This window comes from Brachyistius frenatus, unplaced genomic scaffold, assembly GCF_029030835.1.
Source record: "Brachyistius frenatus isolate BFR_SWC_R1_liver_20210118 unplaced genomic scaffold, ASM2903083v1 Contig_40, whole genome shotgun sequence".
Lineage (NCBI taxonomy): Eukaryota > Metazoa > Chordata > Actinopteri > Embiotocidae > Brachyistius > Brachyistius frenatus.
Window position 1 is genome coordinate 603,790 of NW_027210639.1, and position 20,405 is coordinate 624,194.

The 20,405-nt window shown below is 39.2% G+C and overlaps 1 protein-coding gene across 1 annotated transcript in view; it reads left to right on the plus strand.

Moving 5' to 3' along the window:
- The window catches only part of tsnare1 (T-SNARE Domain Containing 1), a 171,502-nt gene that overhangs the window by 23,878 nt on the left and 127,219 nt on the right, over positions 1–20,405 (plus strand). The window contains exon 2 of the mRNA XM_069702094.1: positions 17,260–17,381. Coding sequence (XP_069558195.1) covers positions 17,297–17,381 — 85 coding nt within the window. The 5' untranslated portion in view covers positions 17,260–17,296. The remainder of the gene's footprint in view (positions 1–17,259; positions 17,382–20,405) is intronic.

Here is a 20,405-nt window from a genome sequence, read left to right on the forward strand (position 1 = left end):
ATTTAGCTACCAAAGCTTCAAAATTGACGTAGGCTCATCTTCGCTCTCAGTGGTGTTATTTTTGGCACAACCGCTCCACCATAACATGGGATAGATAAATACATGACTAAATGGGTTTTAATCCATGATGAAAATTACTTAACAATATCATTTTTTTTGACATTGTGTTTAAAATCTGATTGCATTCAATCTGATTGATTCAGACAGTGCCCTCTAGGACAGAGTGAAAGGAAAAGAGAGAAAAAAACAAACAAGAAAGCACATCAGGAAAGCACATAAAATGTGTGATTACCAAAGCTGGGGCTTCACCAAACCCAAATAAGCTCCAGAACAGACACAGGGGAAAAAGACAAGAAACACAACACGATTATTCCATATGTTGTGGGAGTATCTGGAAAACTCAGCATCCCTGTGCATTGCAAGCCCAGTAACACTAAGGCAGAAGCTTGTGTGCCCCAAACACAAGACATCCAGGCATAAGCATAGTGAAGCAGTTTAAGCAGATCAATGCGGCAAGGAATGCTCAGGCTGGTGACAAAGCTGCGACGATCATCACTGAACAGAGAATGTGTTCTACCACATCACCTAGAAGCCACTCTAATGCGGTCCCAAGATCCCTCACGAGGAAGCTTAACACCCATTCAGACTCACATGAGGGCTGGATGGATCAACCACGCACATGTAACTCCAATGACTCGAAAGATGTTAACGAACATACACAAGATTAAAGCCTTGCATACAAACATACAGTAAGAACTAAATAAGTCCTTTGAAATGTTTATGACTTTGCTGCTTTTTTGCGGCTCTACATTATGTTTTTGCGTTGTCCATCCACCTATCTAGCTCTTTCTCGTGAATGTGATATCTCAGGAATGCTTTGAGGGAATGTATTTAAATGTGGCACAAACATTTATTTAAATTCAACAATGAACTGATAAGAATTTGGTGGTCAAAGTTCAATGTTCCTCTCATCTCATTAAATACATATTTGGCCATGAGTCAAGAAATCATATAATAATTACAGATGCAGTCACCTAAAATTGCTGGCTGGTGTATGACAGGGCCCAAACAGATCTGTGGCAGATCCCCACTGGGTCCCTGCTGGCCCCTGCCTTGTAGGTTCCAATGGCTGCCCTGAATGTTTTGAGCCTACCAAGCTGCATTTTTCCGCTTCTCAAAGCTGGTAATTTATGTTAACAGAGCAGAATTTAACATTGGACAGCAGGGAAGGAGGTTTTACTTCATGTAACAAATTAAGACGGAGCAGCACCGGACTTTCCAAACTGATCCTTTTTACACTATTGATTACTGTCTGGATGTGATTATGTTTTTTTAAACCGGTACAACCCTGTTTTCTAAAAAAAATTGGGACCCTGTGTAAAATAGAAATAAAAACAGAATGTGATGGTTTGGGGAGTCTGTGGCTCAGACAGTAGAGTGGGTTGCACACTAATCAGAAGGTTGGTGGTTCAATCCCCAGCTCCCCCTGTCCACATGCCTAAGTGTCCTTGAGCAAGACACTGAACCCTAAGTTGCTCCCGATGGCATACCATCAGTGTGTGAATGTACTCCTGGTTGCTGATTGCATGGCAGCTCAGTCTCATTAGTGTGTGAATGGGCAAATGGAAAACCATGTAAAAGCACTTTGAGACCGTAAGGTGATAAAGCACTATACAAGTACAGACCATTTACCATTTTAAATCATCATACACCCATATTTAATTGAAAATAGACAACATAGCAAATGTTAAAACTGAGAAATGTTATTATTTTAGGAAAAATATATGCTAATTTTAAATTTGTTGCCTGAAACACATTTCAACAAAGTTGGGACAGGGGAATGTTTATCACTTATTTTAACAACACTCTGTAAACATGCAGGAACTGAAAAGACCAGTTGCTGAGTTTTAAAAGTGAAATGTTTTCCCATTCTTGACTGCCAAAGGATTTCAACTGCTCAACTGTTCGAGGTTTCCTTGGTCGTATTTGTCCTTTAATGATGGGCATCAATGATTTCAATGGGTGACAGGTCTGGACTGCAGGCAGGCCAGTTTAGCACCTAGAATCTTCTACTACGGAGCCATGCTGTTTTAATAGGTGCAGAATGTGGTTTGGCATTGTTTTGCTAAAATAAGTAACATATGTTGCTCCAAAACCTGTATGTATCATTCAGCACTAATGGTGCCTTCCCAAATTTCTATTGATTTGTCAGATCCCAGGACAGTTTTCCACTTCGCCTCAGTTCATCTTAAATGAGCTCAGTTCCAGAGAAGGAGGCGGTGTTTATGGATCATTATATTATATCTGATTTCATTCATACCTTTGCATAGTAGAGTTTGAACCTGCACTTGTGGATGCAACGACAAACTGTGTTCACGGACAGTGGTTTTCGGTATGTTTCTGAGCCCATGCAGTGATTTCCACAACATAATCATGGCTTCTAATGCAGTGCCACCTGAGGGCCCAAAGTTTACAGCCATCCAGTATTGTTATTTGGCCTTTCCCTTGCTCAGAGATTTTTCAAGATTCTCTGAATCTTTAAATGATTTTATGTACTGCAGGTCATGAAATCCCCAACTTCTTTGCAATTTTGTGTTGAGGAACATCATTCTTGATTGTTGCACGATTTGCCCACACAGTCTTTCACAGAGTTGTGAACCCCTCCCCATTTTCACTGCTGATAGACTCTGCCTCTGTGGGATGCTCTTTTTTATGCAATCATGTTACTGATCTGTTACCAGTTAACCTAATTATTTGAGATGTTCCACCAGGTATTTTGTTTTTGTTACACAACTTTTCCAGTCTTTTGTTGACCCTGTTCCAACTTTTTTGAAACGTGTTGCGGCACTTAAAATTCAAAATGAGCATACATTTTTCATAAAACAATAACATTTCTCAGTTTTTACATTTGATAAATGTTGAAGGGTTAAAGACATAGCAAAATACACTGCACATAAGTGCTTAAATGCAATGTTTTTGCAAAGGTATCATTTCTGCAGGATGGAAGCTATGCAATCAAAATGTACTATTTAAGTTCAGTAAATGAAAAATCAAACAACCCAAAGTAGGTCTACTAATGAACAAAACAGTTCATGATACCAGAAGTTGCTGTCAAAACATTAGTTGGGACAGTGCAAAGATATGTCTTTTTTTATGTTGATCAGGAATCAGCTGTTTGGACAGACCTACAAATACAAGTTCAGGTTAAATCCTTTTTCTATCCCTTTATCACAAATCGTAGAGCTAAACTACCCCTTGACTGGTTAGCAAAAATAATAATACAATTTCTTTAGGTGCTGTGTACACGTTGTCAAAGAGAAGATGTCAATTCATCCTTGGTGCGAGGGGGGCCACAATAATCAGTGCAAGAATGGGGCATTTATGTGCACTTTACATAAATCTGAATTGGCACATATTTAAAGTTTTAGCGAGCATCTTGGGAAACCTCAGTTTAAATAACATTATTAAAGTGATTCATGCAGCATATTTTGCTGTCTTGTTTTAAACAGAACATGTTTTAGCTTTGGGATTTATGTGTTCAATGAAATACTTTTTGTGTAAATCACATTGTCAAACCAAAACAACCAGAGGCAGTGTTGAATCCTTCTGGCAGACACAGTCTCAGGATGCAGAGTGCAGTACATGTGATGACTCAGCCTGGATGACAGGTGCCACTGGAAGGTAAGCTGAGGCAGAGTTTAGTTGTGGAATAGAATGAGGTGATTTATCTCAATAATGACTCCTTTTTGTGTGACAAGGCAATTTCACTGCCCAGAGGCGTTTTTTGTTTTCTCTCGACTCCTCCTCAGCTTGAAGGTTGTTTTCAAAGGGAAGCAGTGTGGATGGAATGGCCTAAGATCAGACTGGGGATGAGGGAGGAGGCTTTAGTGAACACACATGAGCAATCCTTAAGTTTGGCTGTGTCAGCTGGAGAGGTGACAATAAAAAGAGGGGATGAAGCAGAGCCACTTTCGCACTGGAGACACTGATTTTCAGTTCATCTTTCTTTCTCTTCTGAAGAGGTTACTGTCGAGGGTTGAGCCTCAAAACAGAAAGACTTTTGATTTGTATTCTTCCCTTTGATCTTGTCATAATGTGGTTGAATAGCTCTATCTCCAATTATGCACATCAAAAATCTTAAAATCAAACAGCAATGACTTGGTTCTCTACATGGTATCTGCAAAACGTCCTTTCCCTTTAATCTCAAATTACAAGGTGGCTGTAGTTTGTTTCTAGAGGGCTTTGCAATCATCGATATGGAGAGCTGCATTAAGGCTATTTCATAGCCTAATCTGACATAGCGATAGGACACTGGTGTGTGTGTAAGAGGCTGGTGTGTACTGTATGTGGAGCAGATGCATGCTTTGTGGTATAGTTCCCGTATTTCAGATTTTGCACTGAAAAAAGTAGAATGAGAATTGAAAGGAGGAGAAACTGACAGAAATTGCAAATGAATGGCTTAAATTAGGTAAAGTCCCTCCTCTCATGTTGATTAAACTCCTAAAAACGAATTTCTGTTCATCAAAATTACATAAGGGAAAATCAAAAAGGTCAGAGAGTGCTCCTGTTTCACGCAAACGGAGCACAGTATCATGATATGCATGGAGCACGGGAAGGAAATAACTTTTGTGAATTAGTACTCCAAGTTTTGTCGCTTGATCAAAATCAGCACCAGAGCTACACGCGTCTATGCGTCAACACATGGTGTATACACATTTGCAATTTGAACATGGGCCTGAAAATTGAGCAGAGACAGCATATCAAATTTTTGTCTATTTTTTGGGTAACAGAAAGGAGTCACAGGAAGCCAGATGCTGAAAAGGGGCTGGTGGGAAACAACGATTGTTATGTGGAGGACGCCTTTTCAATGCTCCGTGAGCAGGCGATTTGTCATGTTGGAGAACCCAAGAGCATCGCTTTGGGTTGTGTATGTATATGTATGTATACATATTTATATATATATATAAATATATAAATAATGCTCACAGAGCATTGCAAAGGCGTCCTCCACATAACAATCTTGTTTCCCATCACCCCCTTTTCAGCACCTGGCTTCCTGTGACTCCTTTATTTCCATATATATATATATATATATATTGTTATTGTACACTTCAGTTTCAGAGCAGAACACGGCATACATATCATACATTATACATATAATATTCCATATCCCCCGCTCAACCTGCCTGAGGCCAATCATAATCATTATGGTTAAATGAGAAACATTACTGAGTACTGTGGAATATGGAATAATTCCAACAGACATTTCTGGGTTGGTGAATGAATCATATCTAACACAGTTATACTGTACATCCGTTGACCTGAGCCACCTAATGTGTGAGAGATAATTAGACAGGGAGCTTCAATCTGAGTTGGCAATCAGAATGTTTTGATGTCTGAATGAGCATAATGGACAAAATAGGCTTGGTTGATTAGGGTCAGACTTGTCTTGAAGAAACAACACTGCAGTGTTCATGTGGTCTTCATGTCTCACTGATCCCATCACACTGACAGTAATGTGAAATAGAGCTTTAATCACACTTGTTTTTAAATGTAATTCCATTGTGTGGTCACAACCTTTTGAATAAGCAAACATGAACTTTTGTACTTTGGAGCTTGTGGTGTGCCTAGAAATTTTAATATTGGCCTATATTACACACACACTACGGGGATGTGGGAATAAGCTGATATATGGGTCTACCAATGCCTTTCATTAACCATTATATACTGACCGTTCAGCGTCCACTTTCTCAGTGTTCCCCCTACTAAGAACCAGAAGTGAGCTTCACCTTGTCTTCATTAAAGGATCCAGCTGGTGGTCTGCATGTTGATATTAATTTCATGCCTCCCAAGAACCCATTGGGATCAGTTAATTTAGATATAGCTGGGTACCAACCCAGTAATATATATATAAAAAAAACCTTATGAATCTTTCATCAAGCTGATTTCAGTCACACCACTATGTTTAGTAAATCACAGGCAGGCTGCTGTCTACAGGGTGATGTAGAAAGCAACAGATCTTAATGGAATGATGAACTGATAGATTTATTCTCATAAACATGATATGTCAAGAATGTATGGAGAGAAATTATTCTAATATGGCACAAAAGGTCACTTCGCTTCAATAATGGGGTGATTCGAGTTTAGTGTTCAATCGCCAAGGTTTAAGGTCATTGTGACCTCACATTTTTCCCATTCTTGAAAGAGATATCTTAGGAACGCTTTGAGGGACCTCGAAATTTGAAACAATCGGTCATATGGACTCAAGGATGAATGGAATTGCTTTTGGTAATCATAGTTCAAAGATCAAGATTACTGAAAACTCACATCTCAAGATTGTCTTCGGGGAATTTCTTAGCATTTGGCAAAAAAAAATTCACTCAGCAATGAAATGATAATATTTTGAGGCTCAGAGGTGAAGGCCACTGTCACCTCATATTGACCCATACTAGTTAAAGCAATATTTCAGGAAGCCCTAAAGAAGATGACTTTACATTTAGCACAACAGTTATCTATACCTTAACAATGAATGGATTTGATTTTGGTAATCCAAGTTTAAGGTCTTTGTGACCTCACGTCTTTCCCATTTATTAACTGCAATATCTCCAGAAAACCTCGAGGGACTTTCTTCAAATTTTGTGATTGCAGATTAAAGATCAAGGTCACTACGATCTACTTTTGGCCTGTCCATCTATTCCATTCTTGTGAATATAATATCTCAGGAACACTTTGAGGGAATTTCTTCAAATTTAGCGCAAATGTTCACTCCGACTGAAGGTTAAACAGGTTCAATTCTGCGGCTCAAAGGGTACAGATGCTATAACTGCCACACTTTAACATCATATTAAAAGACATTTAAGGGCAAATACGGTTGGAAAATGGTTGCAGCTTGTGCAGCAACACAAACTGGTCATGCCAATGATAAGGCATGAATGTGTGTAACTCTTGCCAGTTATACCGTATGTCGAGTTGCAAAATTTCCAGGCACTCGAGACAAATAAAGGTTAGATGCAGCTCGTGGCTAAATATGGAAAAGTTCAGAGCTAACACTAGTTTACTTGTTTAATTGTGCCTTTCCACTGGAAAAGGTGTTTTAGTTGTTTGTGATCATCTTTGATGTTTTAGATTCGTAACATCTAAATCTGAGTTTTAAGGTGTAAAACTGAGCAGTTTTGATTTTCTGGAACCAGTGCAAACATCAACATACACCAGTGGGATGTGGGGCACTGAAAATGAGGTACGGTATATTGGATGTTTATTTTAACCAGCAAATATACTTTTGACAAAATTTTGCCTATTCATGAATTCTGTATTTTTCAATGAGAGGAGGCGACGAAGAACCATTGAAATGCAATGTTTTGGCAAACAGTTTCTCAGACACAAGTTATTAAAAGCAGAACATAATGAATTTATTAGCATCAGAATTTACATTCTTTAAAAACAATCTCTAAATCAAAAGATGTTTCACCTTCTTTTGTCAGCACATACCTTTTCACAACCACTAATTATACATTCAAACAACTTTTGATGTCATGAGAACAACACAAATGCCAACACCACTCAGTGAGCTGATCTGGTCACAGTGAGAACTGATCTGATTGGCTTCCATGCAAACAGCTGTGGATGACTGTAAGCCCCCACAATCACAGGCCTGTTCACGGGCAAGAGAAGTCAAATCGACAACACAATACATCCCACCTCTGGAGCAGACAGGAAGTTAAAAGACAAAATAATATTTAGAGGTCAAGGTTAATAAGAATCCTAAAGACTGTTCTGTGCAGAGGACCCAAGAGATTGTAGGCAAGGTTAAAAAAAAAAAAAAACACAAGCAAGTCATGACCGAGGACAGAAACAGAAAGCTGTATAGTTTAGGCATGAAACTAAGAAAATCTGGTGAATGAGGGTATAAATACTCACGGAGCTGATTAGCAGCTTTAACAGGTGAGAAGGCGAGCAGGAGAGCAGGGCAGGTGGTAGTGGCTGGTCTAAAAAAGCAAGAGTGAGTTATAGGAACACAACAACCAGACTGAATGAAGGTGTGAATAAATCAATGCCAAAACCTCAAAATTGTGACATCAACTTAGACATGTTAAATCCCAGTCTCTGGTGTAAAGGTTTTGTGCTTTGTAAGAACTCCATCCACCCTGACCGCCTACATCTGTGCAGTAGAAGAATGTACTGTTTAGTTGACTGACATGTTTCTTTTATAACTTTAGCTATATGATAAGATAAGATAAGATACAAAGGAGATACAAAGTGTGGAGTATATTTTACAGGATATTGCACATTAGTGATAAGGAGGATTTACTGTATGAACCGTGCAGTCCCAGCAGACCTCTGCATAGAAGATAACAGATGCCACCACAGTGTCGTGGACAGTACTTAGCAGGGTCCCGCATACCCCAAAGGACCTCAGTCTCCTCAGCAGATGGAGTCGACTCTGACCCTTTTTGAGCAGGACATCTGTGCTGTCCTACCAGTCCAGTTTATTGCTGAGGGGAACACGCAAGAATTTGTATGCATCTACAATTTGAATTTTCAATCCCTGGATGTTCACCGATGTAGTTTGGGCATACTTTCCTGCAGAGGTCAATCACAGTCTCCTTTATGTTTGTGAAGTAGTCAATGCCTGCCTTGGCCAGTTCTCCCTTGAAAAATATATTTTCAATCTCAATGGGACTCTCCTGGTTAAATAAAGGTTAAATAAAAAAATAAAAAATAAATGCAGTCAGTTTACTATGCAAGCGGTCTACTCCAGCTTCCTTCAGCTGTTCCCTGAGCAGTGATGGCCGTATTGTATTGAAAGCACAGAATAAGTCCAAAAAAATAACTGCCAGTGTTCTCCAGGAAACTAACCCCAGTCATGTAATTACATGATGAGTACTGAATGTCATGCATGTGTCACACTACCTACACTACCTACGTTTACCTTAAAACACCTAAAACGTCCAACAGAAGAACTGAGATTAGATCCAGTTTCTATCTGTTAATGAAGATCACGTGACAAAAGGTCTTCACAGGATTTTGTACCATATGAACAAGTCATTTAGGTTTCTATGACTACTCTTTTTTTTTTCTTATTCCTACTGTAATGCTGCACCATGGCTCCTTGTTAATCGATGACATTAATTGATAGCGCATCATGCTGGTGCTGGGGTTTGTGTTTCTGCGGTCGGGTCTGTTCAGGTCGACCATGTGAAGGAATTTTCAATCATCGGTTAGGTCTCACCGTCTAATGCAATCAGAGCTCTGTGTCTCCTCAGGTCCCCCTTCCTCGTAGGGTCACGAGGACCTCCTGAACTGTTATGTAAGTTCTGTCACGGCTATAGACGGAGATAGCCTGTCTTTTCCAGATTATACCAGGTTCCAAAGACTGGCTTCTTCTTATCAGGACATATGCAAACTCAAAGACTGAATAATATTAGGGATCAGAGAGAAGAAACCTCAGACACTGACTGGCAAGGCACCTTTATACTTGCACCTTTATACTTGCCACTCTGTCTCTCGCTGACTGAGTCTGTCAATACATCTTGCTGTTTGAGTCATTAAGGAGGTCTCATGAGGCTTCTTTCTGTTGAGTAAACCAGCGGCACAAATTCCATCACAAACATTTTGGATCAGGTCTATTTGAGTCAGGTCTAGCCGTAGTCAGGTCCCCTTCAATTTGGGTCTCTTAGTTTTGAAAACGAATGTATGCATGTTAGTTTTGGGTTGGTTATCTACATATGATCAAACGCTCCATGTGAACTACTACTAACTACTGTTTTCAATGTTTAAGGTGAACATCGTACCTTCACTATATGAAGGTAGATCAATACGTTCTGAGACTACCGCTCATGCGCATGCACGGAGCAGGAAAAATATATAACCCTAATGATTGATAACTGGTACAAATTCCATCGCTTGATCATCACCAGTACCTGAGTTCCACACGTTTTGGTGAGCAGTGGACCGGCTGCATCTGTGATGTTTTATGCACCAGAAACTTCAGCAGAGAGCAAACATCAAAGTTTGTGAAAAATGTCTGGGGAACAGGAAGAAGTCGCAGTGAGCCAAATCCGGTGAGTCGGAGCGGTGAGGAGCTACGATTGTGTTGTTGTGGGAGAAACTCGTACATTTTCATTGCGCTGTGAACATGCGTGTTGTCATGTTGGAGAACCCAAAGTGACATCGCCACAGTTCAACTCAACGTTTTTCCTCAGACGCCTCAGAAGGTCACAGCAGATCTCTATGGTTTCCCTCCGACCCTCCTGGGATGAATTCACGGCACACAGCCATGTCAAAGAAAACCCACCTGGTTGAACTCCTGACCTGATGACCTTTTTTTAAGTTTTGGACGGCGACGTTCTGCCCGTCACTAAGAACACCTCTCCAGACTCACTGCTTCATTGTCTCAGCCCTCCTGAAGCACTGTTAGCTCTGAAGCTCTGTGAGCCCTCTGGTCATTTCCACGGAGAAATCGGAGACGCATCCGACCAACTGCTCACAAAAACATTTGGAAGTCAGGAACTGATGATGATCAAGCAAATACATTTGTACCAAAACTCATTACGGGGTTATATCGTTCTACCGTTCCGTGCACGGAGCGCAGCACCGTGACATGCAGTAGTCTCAGAACTTATTGATCAACCCTCATATTCAGAATATTTCTTATCTAGATCTATTTTGCAGTTTTCTCTTTACTGTTCAGAGCAAAGAAATAATAAGTGGTCCGTCATTGAAATAGGACAAACTGTATGTTTATTAATAAATAAAATATATAATTTAATTGACCATTACTTAGGTAAATGTGTGTCAAGAATTTCAAGTGTTATCACAACCCCACTACAAAATTCCACTTGAACCTACATTTATCACCTTACACATTCATGTGTTGTAGTATGTCAGCTAAAAATGTGTTGATGCATTTAAATGGGATAGATTTATTTTTCTTTTTTTTTTAAGTGGAGTAGAGTGAGGTATTATCCATAATCAGTGTATTAGCTGCAGTAGACGGGGTTCAGCATGTCGTCAGTTAGCCATATTAATGTTGTATGCTTTGGAAAATTGTCAGCATTCATATAAAGCGTGCACAAAGCATTGTTATGGTTTTGGCCCTTCTGCCTTTTCTGTTGTTTTGTTTGTCCCCAGTGTTTATGTGTCTCCAGACAGCCACACCCACCTCACCTGCTCCCAGGTACCCAATCTGCCTCACTTGCAACCATTTGGCAATCAGCCTCGTCAGGTAGGTAGGTAGGTAGGTAGGTAGTTACTTTATTAATCCCCAAGGGGGAATTTTTTTTCGCTACAGCAGCATTTATAGATACAGGAAAGCAGTAAAATCACAGTAAAAATATAAAATATAAAAATGCACAGTATATACAATAAAGTAGAATAAAATAAAATAGAATAATTAAATTAAATTAAAACTAACTAAACAATAATGCAAAGTTTTTTGTATTTTTTATATTTAAACAAACAAGAAAAACAGACAACAGTGTTATTGTTGTGTGATGGATTTTGCCAGAGGTGAGTTATTGTACAGTATTATTGCAGTGGGCAGGAATGATCTCTTGTATCTGTCCTTGTGACAGCAGAGCTGGAGGAGTCTTTTGGAGAAAGTGCTCCGCTGTCCCTGCAGCAGGTGGTGGAGAGGGTGGTCAGGATTATCCAATATGGATAATAGTTCAGTACATCAAATCTTAGTCTTTCACGTTGGTGTTTGCCAGACTGTCACGTTGTACAGTCAAATCCTTTCTCGGTTCCTCCCCTTTTCTACCTTTTGAGCTGCTGTTTTTTTTTTTTTTTAATGCAACTTACTAGTAGTAAGTCTTGAATGTTGTTCCGCTTCCTGGGTCCATGTTCCATTATGTTCACCAACTCGTCTCTAACTTTGTCTGCTTGATGTGTACAGCCTTTTTTTTTTTTTTTTTTTTTTTTTTTTTTAAGAGCTTTTTCTCTGAAAACAGCTACTTTTGGCAAAACAAAAAAAAAAACTTGAGACAACAGAGTGTGACAGGCTGGCGACTTGCCATCACCAGATCTCGGCCCGTGATAGACAGCTACACATCCCCTCCATTTCATAATGCAGGATGCAGACAGAGCTGAATGTGCTGGAGCGGATGCAGCCTGTTCTGAAATGACATGCCATCCTGGTTAAATCATTGATAATGTTTGCAACCTAGGCTACGCAGCTTGGTGACTTTGGCACAAGGGGCTTGACTAATTAAATTGGTCATGGCGAGAGCATTGGGTCGACTTGTATGAGCTTCCCTTCCTCATTCGTACACCACAGTGCATCTCCGAACGATGTCAACCCTCAGAAGTCACTCGAGCGATGCGATGCGAAATGACCTCCCGAAGACTTATTGGCAGCACACAAGATGCTTTTCTCAATGTCACCTTGTTTTCTCCAGGTGTGTTTCCATCCAGCTGCCTTCATCAATATTTCTAGTTTGTGGGGAAAAAACAACAACAACACTCTGTATAAACCAAAAAATAAAAACAAAATACAATAATACAAGCAGGTTAAGCAAATAATTGAAGAATGTGACTTTCACATTCACTTAAGCTTTGGTGTAAAAGGGGCTTTTCCACAGGATCAAGACAAAACATTTGAATGGTTGAATACAACAGTATTGAATTATGAAAATAGTATTGGTCACTTCCATCCACAAATAACGATGTCAACCTTCAGAGCCATCAGCTGAATCCTCCCACACACACACACACACACACACACACACACACACACACACACACACACACACACACACACACACACACACACACACACACACACACACACACACACACACACACACACACACACACACATACACGCTCCAGCACAGTCCTGTCTCAGGTTGGCCCTCGATTGTTTGTGATAAATGCAACATTTGTGTCCAGGGCGTAGGCTTATTTCTGCTCAGTTGCCTGCTCAGACTAAGCTAAGCCTTGTGTTGCTGATAATGACAGCTGAGAAAGGAGTGGGGGACTGAATGAAAATCAGTGGGGGGGGGGAGTTAGCTGTGGATCCAGTCACTCTGACCTGCCAGGCCTGTATTTACCATCCGTCTGTGTCCTGCAGTGTCACACAGGAGTGCGCATCACTCTACCTCCCCTCTGCTTCGCTCACCTTTGCGAGGGCTTATTTTTTCTCTACGAGCGAAGTCTGTCTCCGTTTAAAAAGAGCAGTTGATGCAATAGAAAAGTCTTTCACCAACAGGAATTTAGGTTTGCTGTGAAATTGCTTGCAAAGCCATAAATTTACTTAAAAAAACAAAAACAAATACATTGTTTCCAGTAGAAGCACTCATCAGGAGATTACATGTGCATATACGAATCCAATCTGCCTTTGATCTGACTTGTATTGCACATTTAATACGGTGCAAGCCAGGTTGCTTTTCAAATGAAAGACCAGCTGATTATAAGAAAGCACAATAAGGCAATATATTAAAGATAAAAGTCAAATACTTGAAATAATGCTATCAAAAAAAATAACCAATTACAAAAACAAAATGGATAAAAGCTTATCCATATTTTATTGTGTAACTTGCTTCGAAATAATATAGCAGATATACAACTTAAATCATATAATCAATAATATTGTTGCTGCTCAAAATTGCAAAACTGAGAATGAATACGATCAAACAGGTTTAAGACATACATACATAAATATTACAATTTACAGTGTGGTATTTCATGCAATGTGTTATTAATGCTGCATTAAATGTCTGTCTGTCTTCATAATTAGCTGCTGTCAGTATATTCCTCATACAATGTTTTTATCAGCTCAACTCCACAGTTTGTTGATGGAGCAGTGACTGTTGTGCACACACTTTCAGCAAAATAAAAAAACACAAGATTAACAGGAAACTAAAATGAGTGTACATTTTACAGATTACATGTCGTCTCGCTTTCATTACAGGATGATGTCCCTATTTTCCTCAGAGACCATTTTTTATTGGTTTGACCACTTAAAGTCACATAATTGTGCTGTTTCATGTTATTTTCTGCAGTACTATTTAGGTGCGGCCCGTTATGTTTGGCAGCTCCTAAACTAAGCTGGGGCAAAGCTACACAGACATGTCAGGATACTGGGGTACTCCTATGTTTAATAATAGACCCTCAAGCACTTGAACAGAAAATGTTAAATCATTTTTATTTGGAGAGGGAAATTGATATTTGTACTAATTCATTGTCACTTTATGAAAAATTCATTCCAAGTTCAAATATGCCTGTATAGAAATATTAGGTATTACATTGAGGACATAAGCTGTTTGTGGCCTCAGTTACAACCCTAGTGACGGAGCTGCAGCAGAGGGGTGGGATTCAGGAGACAGGGCAAGCTCTGATGACATCATCAGGGATGATGCCATCATGTCCATGAGTAATGGTACCTTTTTTTCTTTTCTTTTTTGTTTTTTCTTTTTCATCACCACTTTAATGACCTCAATTTTCACTTGTTTGAGGAACTAGGTGAACAAGTAGGCGATGGGGTTTCTAATTCTGCACGGTGGTGGAAGGGTGAGGTTTATTCAAATGTGTGCCGACTTGAATGTGCATCTCGCATGCAGAGAGAGGCGGTGCGTGTCCACACTTCAGAGGGGATGTGAGGCGCACTCATTGGGCTTGAAATCAAGTAGTGACGATTGTTTATGGACTGCCAAAAGTAATACATCTTCCTTCTCAATGAAAATTAATTGTATTAAACCTCCTCGTGGCCCAGTGAATCCGTCTTGTGGACGCTGAATCTCTGTCCCACTTCGCACCCATAATGTCAGTCCTTTCGGCCGGACTCACTGGCTTCGCTGCAGTGACTCTGGAGTGTGATCACATCCTTGTATGAATGCTTGTTTTTCACGGTCAGGGAAGAGCTTTGGCCACTTGACCGATATCACATTCTGATCTTTGGTCGACGTGTTCAAAGCACTGAGGGAGATTTGCTGATTGGATTTTTATCTGCGTGTCCCTGGCCGCAAGTGAAACACATGTCCATGATATGATGAGACATTTTCTTCAACATTCAGATTAGTATTCTGGGTAAAGATTTATATTAAGGTGTGTGCAATAAGTGATATTTAATAGATGATAAGGCCCTTAAAAGTCCTTAACACTAATATTACGTGTTCTTAAGATATATATATATATGTATGTGTTCATAATAGTATCCATAACGCACACACACACACACACACACACACACACACACACACACACACACACACACACACACACACACACACACACACACACACACACACACACACACACACACACACACACACACACACACCTCACCCCAAATTATGAGACATTTATACGCACTTATAAGAAACTTGTTACAAGTTTATAGATTGATTAAGAATGCTGATAAAAACATTGTGTTTCTTATAATTGTTTGTAATGGCATTACAAACACATTATGAGTTTAACTTCACTATAATGTTTTTGTTGACTTCAGATTGATATATAATTATTAAATATGCTTACAGATGTATATATATTAGTGGTGGAGCACAACAGCACACTCTTTACTTACCTTTCACTTCCCTGTAAGCCCTCACCTCAAAGAGGCATGTGAACATTTTTTACGTAAAGTAAAATAATACAAAAATATTATCTTTCAACATTGTGGGGAACTGTGTGTTGTAAACAAGCGGCAACCTACTTTGACATCCCCCATTGTATTGTTAACTGCCATTTTGAAGCCGGCGTCTTAGCCTTTGCCATCTTGTTTTTTTGGAGCCAGGGGTGATATTATAATTTTTTGGCGAGCTGAGGAGGAGCGAGCGGATCTGACTCACTCTGCCCACAAAGACAGACTCCTGCTGCTACCATATTGAGAATAGAGGTGGAAGAAATTTTAATCAGGGAGGATGTAGATGAGCCAAACAGAAAAACAAACAACTTCACAGACAAACTTTGCCACTTCCAAAATGTCTTCTTTTTGTAAGCATCTAGCATTTAGGCCTACTGGTAATTTGCAGTTACCTCATCTGGCCCACATGCCGGACTGGTGACGTAAAGGATCTTATTCAGTCACATCAACTAACTCTGAAATGCTAAGTACCATCATTCAGCAGTCCTCACCTCAATAGCTGCAACTCATTTGCTCGCAGTTGGTTTGCAGAAAATGCGAATCACTTTGGTCATTTACCTGCAAGTTCACTCACCTTCATTCAAACTGACAACATAAAGTCGCACCGAAGGGATTTACAGGTTTGTTGTAGTATACTGTGTAACCTGGTATGATTTCCAAACCAAACAAAGGTATTATTTTATTTGTTAATTTTATTCTGGTGAACAGATGTCAATTATAATTTGCAAATTATACTATATTATGCATAGATAGTATCCAACAAACACGCAGATATGCTTGTGATTAGAACGTGTGAGTTTCACTTTGATTCTGACCAAACTTTGGGGAAAGAGTGAAGGTGGAAGATATATATATATATTTTTTTTTTCTTAAACTGAACTATACAATACATGTGCAGGAAAGCAGAAACAATGAGTTAAAAAGCCTCAAAAGCTCAGTGAATCTGAATAGTTGGCTGTTAATTATTATGGAACTGCGAATGACCACTTAATTTTTCGTGATTTAAGTAGTATCTATTATATTGAGAATAACTGGATAAATGCATCATTGGACATGTTGCATAAAATACATTTCATTTAGTCCTGACAATAGCCAATAGCTGCTATCTTAAACATCCCTAGACTGTTCTGAAGTCTACTGAAATATATGTCAAATGCTGTTAAAAAATACAAAGTTATGACTATTTTAAGGGAGTTACAGTCTCACTGGTTGATTTTACATATCTCTTGTTTGCAAAACCTTATTTTAGTTATTCCCTATTTTATAGTTATTCCCACATTAGACAATAGTTTAAAGGCAGTGGAAAACCCAATTATCAATTTGCGATATGATCTGATATGAACACATTATTTATTTTCTGTTTTAAGTTTGAGCAGTTTTGGTTATTTCATATGTGTAACTTCTGTTTTAGTTTGGACTTGATGGGGAATAAACAGGTTACTTGCTCAGTAAGAAACACACCATGCTTAATCATAATCACAGCATTGGTTCATGTGGGACACAAGAAAGTCACTCTGGTGAAACTTCCATTACCAGCCCTCCTTTGGTTCATGCCATCTGCACCGGGTTTAGGTGTTTACTTTCCTTAGTTTCTGTCAGTACTGTGAGTGCATTCACTTTTAGACTGAATAAATTGTGTTCTCTTGTTTTGAATCTGGTTATTGTTTCCTCCCCAGGAACCTCTGGCTGACACGCCACCAACCATCAGGCAGAATGTCGTATGGCTCCATTGACGGAGGCTCCTTTGGCAGTCGTAACCCATTTGGAGGTCCTACACGGCAGGGCTACCAGCCAGTGGGTAAGTACAAAATATGATGTTGTTCATGAAAATGCTGCTTCATGCTGCCCTTTAAAAGGTTTGACATGTAGTATTTTACATCATCGAGGACAACATTGCCGGTCCCCCTCTATGTAAAGTGCATATGAACTGCAGGCCACTGATTTGGATTAGTCACGAAATCTGAACAAAATACTACCAGTAGTTTCCATGTCAGCCACTCAGGGCTTAACATTGCATTATTACATATTTATAGATACGATGGTTTTCAGCTGTGGTGCTTTGAGAGGTCATTTTAGTTTTTCCCAAATCTGTTGCTGTTTGGGTCTAACTAATGTTTAATGTTGAGTCTATCATGTTTTAATCATAATATGATCAATACTAAATCATATGGACTTCACTTCAGTTTTAGAAAGCTATAGTCTTTTGATTCAATAGTTTATCTTGCGATGGTGCTAATGTTCTGGCTGTGGTGTTGCACCACTGCCAAATGAAAAATGAAACACTAAAACAGTTAGCAGCATACAATCCAGCAGCAAATAAGTTTAATTGACAACAACAAAGACTTCCCAGGGTTTAAGGAAGGGTCGAGAATCACAGGATGCCACAATTGTTTGGGCCTCACAGCCATGTTACATTCCATCTTTTCGGAGGGGCATCGTAATTTGCGAGAAGGATGGTAGGGAGTGGTAGTTTGTGCAGCGCAGCCTTTAGCTTAGCTTATAGCCCCACGATCTTCATATCCTTCTCTGTTTGCAGTCAAATTCTAAAAATTGCACGTGCCACAGATTCTTAGGAGGAAGATGTAGGCCCAGTAACTCAACTTATACAATCCAAAACAAGGGGTTAAAAAGTGACACGAGCATACAAAAAAAGAGCTTTTCAAGGAACACCAAGCTGCTGCTTCCAATGCTCGCCACCCTTTTGAAAAGCAATTAAGTAGTGGAAGAATTACCTCGAATTTTGATTCACACATTTAGGGTGAAACAGCATCCAACATGCTGAACTAAGATAACATACTTGCTTCGCATCAATAAGTATTGTCGTTGTAGGCATATTAGTATGCAGACGGTAACATTTAGCTGAAAGCACCTCTGTACCACAAACAGTCTCACACAGGTGCCAAAAATGGTTTTGACTATGCATGTATGGCAACAAAATATTGTTTTAGAACCAAACTGGTAGTCACATGCTTGTGTTGACACTGCGTTTTGCACATGACAGATGGAATTTGTTTTTTTCTTAATTCCCATTACCTTTTTTTTTGTGACCTATTACAACCGCAGGTGATTGACAGGACTAGGAAAAAGGCTTATTTGCTCTCATATATACAACAAAGATGTGACACCTGTATAAACAAATGAAAGCATTTTGATACTACCTCAAACAAACAGCCAGTTGGTTAAAGTTACCATCCTCTTGTCACCTTGCCAACATTAAGTGAACCATTTTTCTTTTGTTGAGAACCAAAGAAAAAAACAACTAAATGTTGTCGACTCTACTGGAGCTTGAAGCATTTTACAAGGACAAAAAGAAGGACGTGTACAAGGAAGGAAACTAACAGATGATAACTATAAGTATTGAAAAGCTTTCACTAAAATCATGCAAATTCAACAATGAATTGAAGCACCAGCTTGTAAAAAAATTAATCAGAAGACTTGGGGAGTAAACACAAGCTTGATATATAGTAATATCACCGTGTAAAGGTGATATGGTGAACATGAGAACAACAATACATTTCCAGGATATATGAAAAATCTTGAACCTCCATTTTGGATTGCATCGCAGGTAAAATGCTGAATTTAAGTCCAATATTCATTCAATTTTGATTTTAGTTTAGCTTCTGACAACTATTGACCAGAAGAAAATTAAAAAAAAAAAAAAAAAAAAGTCATCTCTTTATAGCTGCTACAGGCTCTACTGTATGTTGGGCAATCTCTGTATACATTATTATTTTCTGACCATTTTGGATCTTTGTGATGGAGAGAAGTGCTGAGTGGAAAATGCATAAATGTGTAAATAAAGATGGACAACAGGGAACAGCAAATATATGATAGAATAGAAATGTAAATTACAGAGTAAAAGTCTTTCATATTGAACTTTTGCAGAAAGTTGTGCAAAGAGTTAACCTCTCAGTAGTGACAAAGAGCAGCACTTGCTGTCAGGCATGTGTTATTAATATCAGTTGCATGTCGACACTGTGGTTTTATGAAAGTTTGCATGAATTTGAGTTGTCACCCACGTTGCTACTTATAAAGCATGTAATCAGAGTCAGGTGTTCAGTCATCACAACACATTTGTTATTCATAAAGAAATGAATAATTCAAGCAATCAACACTACATGTACATGAGTAAAAAGATACAAATACAATGATTACATGGAAAAATATGGCCTAATTAAGTGGTGTATAAATTACTATGACTTTTTATACAGTACAGGTGTATAAACTTTACATATAGCGTGTATTTAAACAGTGCATTGTTATCTCTATGCATACCGTATGTGTGCGTGCGTGTGTGTGCTCTTGTGCAGAGGTCACAGGTCTTCATGAGGGTTAAGCAGTGTGAAAAGCAGCTTCATTGGATTTGATCCTCTCTGTGCTTTCATTAGCCTTGTAATGGGGTGGGAGCAAGACAGAACCCCTGAGGCAAAACGTGTTCCCAGCCAAAGTGTGTGTGTGTGTGTGTGTGTGTGTGTGTGTGTGTGTGTGTGTGTGTGTGTGTGTGTGTGTGTGTGTGTGTGTGTGTGTGTGTGTGTGTGTGTGTGTGTGTGTGTGTGTGTGTGTGCGCGTGCGCGCGCGTGTGCGTGTTTATTTTTGAGATTGAAATATGGACAGATGGAGCGAGATTCATTAGAGATGGATCTGAAGATGAGGAGGACAATGAACTAATGTTTCATGTTTGTCAACAGGACAAAAAGATTTTATGGATTTTTGGATTCTAATACTCATGACGGCATCACTTGAAATGATCCATAAATGCCAAATCACCAGATCAGGGTGTCTGCTGGTCTTGAAAATATATAATTTATCCCTTTTAGAGTCA